The sequence below is a fragment of the Aristolochia californica genome, unplaced genomic scaffold (genome assembly GCF_029961685.1).
Source record: "Aristolochia californica isolate CCGP_79_NKW_82.1479 unplaced genomic scaffold, dmAriCali1.0.hap1 SCAF_5, whole genome shotgun sequence".
Lineage (NCBI taxonomy): Eukaryota > Viridiplantae > Streptophyta > Magnoliopsida > Piperales > Aristolochiaceae > Aristolochia > Aristolochia californica.
The window spans coordinates 1,912,268-1,920,692 of NW_027182214.1; the positions used below are offsets into that span (position 1 = coordinate 1,912,268).

At 35.1% G+C, this 8,425-nt stretch overlaps 1 protein-coding gene across 1 annotated transcript; it reads right to left on the bottom strand.

The window, feature by feature from the left end:
- Positions 1-108: 108 nt before the first annotated feature.
- LOC137966328 (uncharacterized) lies at positions 109-5,751 on the bottom strand. Its single transcript, XM_068812911.1, has 8 exons — positions 5,665-5,751; positions 5,487-5,572; positions 5,252-5,390; positions 1,886-1,960; positions 1,448-1,569; positions 1,288-1,363; positions 677-736; positions 109-369 (listed from the first exon to the last, which is right to left on the bottom strand). Exons 1-8 carry the CDS (start codon positions 5,749-5,751, stop codon positions 232-234), a joined length of 783 nt encoding a protein of 260 aa, XP_068669012.1. The 3' UTR covers positions 109-231.
- Between the last annotated feature and the right edge of the window lie 2,674 nt (positions 5,752-8,425).

Here is an 8,425-nt window from a genome sequence, read left to right on the forward strand (position 1 = left end):
GTATGGGGAAAAAATGCTGGTTCCCTTGAATTTTCTCCTCTCTACATGATTAATCATCAGTAAAGAGAACATGTGTGTTCATCCAATACTTGACTGAGAATGCTCGTGGTGAAGAAAGCACTGTTTCTCATTGTACAACCACACTAAAGAATGGGCCAGCCCAATGCTATACAAGTGACAGAGACGTAATGTTTGCATGAAGGCAAAGGTTAAGACCATTAATGCCAGCTATCAATTCCTATGTCTAGCTTTTGAGAGGGTCTTCATCATGCCCTTGAGGATTTTCCAGAACCAAAACAAGTTCATTAATGCCAGCACTGAGGGCACAGTAATCATGCTGTAGAAACCTAAGGGGAAAAGCATTTTCACCTGCAGCAAGAAACTGATGCACTTGAGAGTAAACAGAACAAAAAAAAAGTGAGTGCTCATTCCATGAAGCAATATCACTCGCTTCATTGAAGTGCATAAATGGTTTATGCTGCTTCAGATAGTGGAAGAGACGTCAGAAGCAATAAATCATAAATTCATTTATAACATGAATAGACAGTGAAATCAGCAATCTTTATTTCTCGTTAAGAAGATTTATAAGAAAATACCTCATCAAGTTCAAAGTTTTTGGCCAAAATGAAGAACCTCCGAAAAAGAAACATAAATATGGACAGAGTTTTCCACATACCTGATCAAAATGGAAGTACATGTGGCCAAAGAAGTAAATGAAAAGTAGGACTCTTGCAACCTAGAAGCATCGGTCAGTTTTGTTAGAAGGTAAATAACAAACAGCAGATTAAAGAAATCATGACGAGCTTGTACACTATCCACAATTCCGTACATGCAAGAAATTAGATATGGATTACAAACGTTTATCTTTCAATCAAGATTTTAAGATACAAATAGAAATAAAATAAATATGGATATATTAACAAGAGAAAAGAATAATACATACATGAGCTATGCATTATTGAGTCAGATTACTGTCTCTAAAGTGTCTCTACTTGTGGCTTAAGGCTCCATGTCCACTTGCTAAATCTCACTTGGTAATTACTTTATGAGAAGTTAATTTTTTCAATTAGTCGGTGTAAGTTCTTGCAAATAAGGTTTTTTATAGGGCAAAAAGCTTTGGCAGTTACAAATCTTTCTTGTCAAATTGCAAATCTTTCACTAAAATTAGATACATAGTACACATATAAGCTTGACTATCATAATCAAAACCTTGTTCTAACTACATAAACCATATATTTCAGCAAACTGCTAATGCCAGTACAAACTAAGAGCATGAAAAGTTCGTACCAGCCATCCTAGGAACAAAAAGATGCCATTGGCAACATATATTGTAGATTTTTTCAGGCCAGCAGTATCTAGATACCTGCATATTATGTTTCCACTCAGTAATACTGAGAAGATGATTACTGCAAAATAAATGAATATTAAGGGTGCTAAACAAACTCACCATCTAAGATTCACAAAGGGAGTCGTGATCTCTGAAAATAGAACCATTAATATGTAAATCTGTCCTTGGCCTTTTATGAGTGAGAGGAAGATTGCGTACATGGAGACTGTGTGATGTAGAAGCTACACGCAGAAGTATACCATAATAACTTCGTGAGTTATTGTTTGTGTGATTTTTAAAACCAAGAAACATTCAATTTCCCGATTTTATTAAGAAAAAACCATAAACTTCCTTCATCAAGTCCAAGATATTGAATATCACTGCTCACCTTACAAGCAACAGGAAATGGACAAATAAGAGCTAAGCTACATAGACTTGATTCAGTTGGTTTACCAACTCTTTTGCAGATGTTTCTCCTTTTCCCTCAATGATTAACTCAATGTAACAAAGATGCATCTCTTTACCCATTAGAATATTATTGAGGCCTACAATACTCACATACTCCTTTCCTCCCAATGCAGGAAAATGCCATAGGATCATTCCCAAGTCTGTCAGAAAATAACCTATTGAAACCTATATGAGGTATATAAATTTGGTCAGAAATCTATTTGTAGATAGTGTCAGTATTATACAAATTTTTTTCCGAGTAATCAAGAGAAAACTAATACTAGAGCAAATGGGTATTCCATATTTACGAAATAATATCCCATATATTAGCCATTCAAAGAGATGGGAATTCAAATATATATCTGGTTTCAGTTACCTATTCCAAATATGCAGAATAACCAAGTTCAATGTGGTCAAAGATGTATACAGCCTATGGATCAACTGATCAAAATATATATAGAAAAATATTTATAAATCTCAGGAAAAAAATAATATTTATGAATAAGTGAGCGTGTGGTTTATTCCCGTTAAATTTTATTAAGCTGAAGGACGTATTTTTAATTTTTAGTAGATCTTTAATTTAAGAAACTCTAAGGTTAGTTAGTCAAATAATCAGAATTTTGTTCTTAACTAGCTGGAAGAATTCTGTCTATGACTAGTTAAGAACTGTAATTAGAAAATTCAAAGAATGTCTAATGTTAGTAAGTTACTTAATTTAGCAAGTCTATGGCTTAGCTTTAATAAGAGACTCAGTTCAAGAAAACTATTACAAATAAGGGGCAGAAGGTTGCTCTAGCTTTGATTCAGGTTGAAATTATTAAAATTTCAGAGCATCTTTAGCTCCGATGTTCTCTCCTTTTTTTCTGCTTTTCTCAATTTCTTTTGCTGCATTCATCCACGATCCAACTGTTCTGCATCAGATGTTTAATTTGAAGCTTGGAAGATTGCTTTTACAGTTCCAAATACTAACAAAGGGAGATAAGTTTGCAGCCCCACAAGTTACAATTCTGGATTCTAGTAATGAAACAGGAACAGTACTAACAGAAGTTGAAGAATTAATAGAAGAACTAGCAGCAGTGTCATCCAATTCACAAGCTGAAGAGAAGGTAATCAAGAGGTCCAAAACCACTTTCTAATTTATTGCACCCAAGAGTACTCAAAGAGACAAAAAATCAGGTGGGGAATCAAGCAGATTGCAATAGGAAAAGATTCAAGCCGAATTTACTTTTCAGTTCACGAGGGACTTGTATCAAAGGATAAGGAACTCGAGGTAAGGAAAGCTGGTCAAAGCATATATTGAGGAGGATCTTGCTGAATCTAAACAACAATTAGTTGAAAAAATATATTGAAGGTTGCGATAAGGAGTACAAGACAAGATAGATGATCTGTTTCTGAAGCACATGAAGATGTCCGTAGGCCGTGAGAAACAAACTTAAAATAAGGGGATAATGCCCTTAGGTACTACAAAAGACAATCTAGAGCTTTATTTCCTCTCGAAACACAATACAACAGCTCAGCCTAAATACTTGTCTTCATTATTTTAGGTGACAAGAACATGGACACTAAGCTACAGGTTGTGAAAAAAATTTCAGCACGAAAGAAAATCATCTTTTAATGGTAACTTGATCTTAATTCACGGTAAAAAAGGTACTTTGGATGATAACAATGACGGTGTTTGTCAATAGTCATGTATGGTAATGTGGGAGAATCTCAACTAGTTTGTAAAAACACTATTGACTGCTATAAGTAAAGCTGATTCGATAAGTTATGAGTTAGATGGTAATTGACACGGGTGGCTGCAAGATTTTGTGTCAGAGAAAGCCATTCCCAAAGCCCAAATCTGAACTATTAGGCATCCAAATCCCTACGAGCTCACATGGTTTAAGAAGGGAAACAGGTCACAGAGTCCAAATGTTGCTTAGCTGTTCTTTGTTCCATTGTTAACAAGTACAAAAGTAAGTTTGGAGCGACACGGTAACTACGGACGCTTGTTGTTTTTGCTTGGACGCCCTCCACAAGTTGATCAAGTTATTATATATGATGGCAGTAATAGTAAACACACTTTACCTGTGGACAGCCTGAAAATCATTCTTGGCCTTCTATAATTCAGCAGAGGGTACTAAATATCTTTCTTTGGTTAAATATTTATTTGCTATAGAAGAGACTAGAGTCAGGAATTGTATATGCTTTAATTTATGAATGCTACCAAATTTTTTTAATAACTTGGGTCAGCTAATTATTGTTTAATCAAAAGATTTACCCTAGGAATACCTCCACTGAGGGACATTGAAGACCACAAGCATTTGGTTCTAAGAGAAGTTTCCCAAACAAAGCCACTCAGGTATGTGAATGAAGAGCCTTACAGACGGGTAAATGAGCACTTTGAGAAAGGTACATAAATGAGTGCAAGTTCATGTGTGCTACCCACATTTGTTGACCCCAAAAAAGGATGGAACATGGAGAATGTCACACGAAATCAGGCCACTGAAAAAATGGCAGCTGTCCTGTTCTTCGTCTAGATGATATGCTGGACCAGCTTTCACATGCCAAAGTTTTCTTAATCCTTTTGTTTCTAGAAGTACTTGGCTGAAAGGAGGAGAACAGTTCATCATGCACGTGGAAATGATCTTCTGAACAAGAAGCACCAAGAAGATCAGGTTTTAAGAAGTCAGAGATAGCTAGATCTACGGCAAGTTTTTGATTACTTTGCTTTGTTATTTAGCTTTTATTCATGTTCAAGTCAAAATTTGTCCTATAGCTGGGTACCATGTCTATAAGAAACAGTGGTAAATGAAACTCACCCAAAATATTGTTTTTTTTTTTTTTTGTCAACATTGAGTCTTGTTTTGGTTATTGAAGTTCTAAAATAAGAATCACTTTATGTCCTTCCTAGTCATCTGAGTGCTACCAGACAGATTTTTCAGTTTCCCTCAGTTTGACTTCAGCGCCAGACATAAGGATAAACAAAGAGTAGGCTCCTGCTCCATCTTGCATTCAAATCCTTCTCTTGTTTAAAACTTCACATGTTTTCAGGCCCTACACATTTCCTAAGCTAGCATCTCTTCTCTCTTTTCAGATGCACAAGGATCAATTATGAGTAGGTTCATCCCCCTGTTCCATCCTGCCTTCATATCCCTCTCTTGTTTAAAACCCACAAGTTTTCAGAACTTAAAGCTTCCCTAAGCTAACTTTTCTTCTTTGTATTTTCACGTGATCAAGCTTTTCCTTCAATCTGATTTTCCTTAACTTTTCAACTAGCACTGCCCAAGAACAGCTTCACATTCTGAAATGTTAAAATAGAATCACAACAATTGTGTACTGTATCACTTAACTCGGATTAATTTTATACCACACTTAATTCACAACGCTTATTCTTAATTTTTAGGGTTTTCAGAAACAAATTTCAGCTAAAATGTTCAGTCAATCTACCTCCAAAGATAAAGAGAAAGAAACAGTGAAAGACATGAAGTCACTCACCGACAAGACAGAGTTGGATAGAATTGAGTTGCTATTTATCATGAGTTCATGATCTGAGCGACTTTGAAAAAGATCAGATAACCAGACAAGGTAAAATGCGGCACCAGCAGCAAATAGCGCATGGACAGTAGAAAATCCCCTGCATGACAGAGAAAGATCATGGATATACCTTTCCATGCTTGCAAGCTGAATTTAACATAGTTATACTTGCTAAGAACCACAGTGATTAGCTTACCTGTTGTTCCACTCAACTTTCACTTCTTGGTTTAGTTCGACGTAGCATTTGAAATGTGAACTAATGAGAGCACTAACTACATACACCTTCACCAAGAATTGAGAAGGAAAACTATAATGATTTATAAAGACGTAACCTGAGAATATATGTGCAGCTCACCACATGTAAATGAACTTACAAATTTGCACATTAAAATGCCGCCAACCACTGCTGAGACATACACAACTTGTTCATTTAGTTTGAACATGCCAGCTGATGAAGTCATTCCAGCCAGGAAAGGGGAAGCTTCACTTGAAATCATAAGGGAGATAACAAACTTCACCAAGAGGTAGCACGCATCATGTTCATAGAAACAGAAGATGAATTGTTCATAGAATAGAGATTTCGTGATCTATTTTTTATATTCTAATAGCAATAGTCGGAAAGTAAGTCTCAAATAACTGTAACTGTTCTGCTGCTAAATTTCAAAGGAAATAGAACCACGTGTATAGCATTAGTAGGTTTCTTTCATGCAAACTGGAAACAGTTTCAACTTTGGCGGTCTTTGTCTCTTACGGGAATTAGACTTGGAATTTAGGTCGGCCGGGATGTGCTTTAACAAAATCAATATATACTATTTCTTTTGTGGTTTCAATGTCATTTATTTTAATCTTTAAGTTCAATAGAAAAGGATGACCAGATCCAGGAGAAGTTTCGAGAAAAGAAATAACGAAATCAAGTTTAGCTGGTTTCCACGCGCACATCCACAAACTGCACTCAAATTTAAGTAATAAGAAAGTCTAATTTTCTTTGAAGTTTTAAATCAAGTTTAAATCCTCTCCACGAGTACAAACACGAAATCAAGTTTTACATTACGCTTAATTTAAAGTCATCATCTCAGACACAGCGCTAAACGTCAAAAGAACTCGATTCACGAAAAGACAAACACATTTCCAGACGCCAAGGTTCAAGCAAAGCACCAGCAGCAGTACTCACCTCAAATCAATAACTGCAACAACGAACCTAAAATTCGCAGGCGGACGAGACATCAGTTCGCTAATTCTAATAACGAACAACTTAAAACATCATCCACGTTCTATTCCACGCAAACTTTTAATAGAAAAACAATAGGTGCAAACAAAAGACTACAAACAGAGCTAAAGTATAGTTCCACAAATATTCCACCGAAACAGAAAAGAAGAAAGTCCAACGCATACGAACAGAGTAAATCTTCCAGAGCATACAAAGAAAAACGAATGAACCCTTCACACAAATCCAGCTAACAAAATTTAAAAAAACGAACATATTAGGAAATGAAGCAAGCTGCATTGAGAGACAACTTACACTAAAAAAAATCAACGCGACTTCCAAGAAGAATGCGGCCTTCACCTGCAAAATTGGATAAGAAAAACGAACGAACCTTCCACACAAATCCAGCTAACAATTTTTTTAAAAACGAACATATTAAGGAAATGAAGCTAGCTGCATTGAGAGACAACTTACACTAAAAGAAAATCAACGCGACGTCCTCCAAGAATGCGGTCTTCACCTGTAAAATTGGATAAAAAATCAGAAAGAGAGGGAGAGAGAGAGAGAGATTGAAATAAAGAAACGATTGTCGGAGGATCGGTGCGTGTGCGTTTTAGCACCTTTTCGAGTTCAAAGACCAAAATAAGCGAGAGGAATTCGAAGAACGAAGGCTCTGGATTGGTTTCGCATCAGATGCGTCGCCTTCACTGCGCAAATAAAGTAATCTGAAGCTGCGAACGTTAAAACCTCCCGCCAGGCCGCAACGAGTTTGAAGTCGATGGCCCGCGGGGTACTAGTTTCGGTGGTCCATCTAACGAAGACCATAAAAAAAAATTTGCTGGGTGGCACGAAATTGGTGTGATCGAATTTCCACCACCCTGACCCTAAAATTGAAATAGAATTTGAACCAAATAATTTTAATCCAATTTGAGCTTAGCTAGAACCGGGTTCCTACTTTTAAAACTATAAAAATAAAAAAATGTAAAAATAAATAAAGAAAATATATTATTAATTACATGTATCGTAGAAGAGAGATAAAAGACTTTGAAATAGATAAAATTAATTATCAACCAATTAAAAAGGAAGCAAATAAAAAATTAAAATAAAAGATATTTTTATAAAAAAATGATCTAATGATTGAAGAAATCAGAGCGGGCCCCGCTGTTTTGTTGATTAGATTGAACGTGCGGTGGAGATTAATGGAACTGTAAAAAGTGAAAAGACATTTTACCGTTTCATACGGAAGGTCTTAAATGGGCTAACGAACTTTTTGAATAAAGGACGGGTTGCAGGCGTTGATATGCATACGTCGTGACAGTAACGCGGGCCCACACTGGTTCCCTGGCATAGTAGTAAATAAGGTTACTTTGTTAGACTATTTATTGTTCTTTGTGTCACACACCTCATAGAATAAGGGATATACATTTTAAAGGTGTCAAATTCACCTATTTATTTATTTATTAATTATTAAATTAAATTAAATTAAATTAAATTAAATTAAATTAAATTAAATTAATTTTTTTACTTGGTTGATTATATCGGATTACCTGGTTACTCAATTATTTTAAGGCTATATAAGAGTAATTTAGTTAAATTATAATCTAAATTATTAAAAAGCCCAGTCTTCCACGACCTTTTAATTTTTTATATTGTGCACATGACACTTAGCTATTAGATTTTTTGGTGAGTTTGTTAGAGTGGTATTGTTTAGATTACCCGATTGTATGATTTTTTTCTATTTTTTTAAATTTTAATAGATTTTAAGATTTATTTTGATACTTATTCGCTTATTTACCCAGTTACTTATTTTATATTAGGTAATGGGATTGTAAACTAAATAAGCTACTTTGTTCCATTTATATACCATCTACAGTCCTAATTCTCACACTAATTTTCCAGGTTAAAGGGATTTTTTGAATGATTAGTCAATT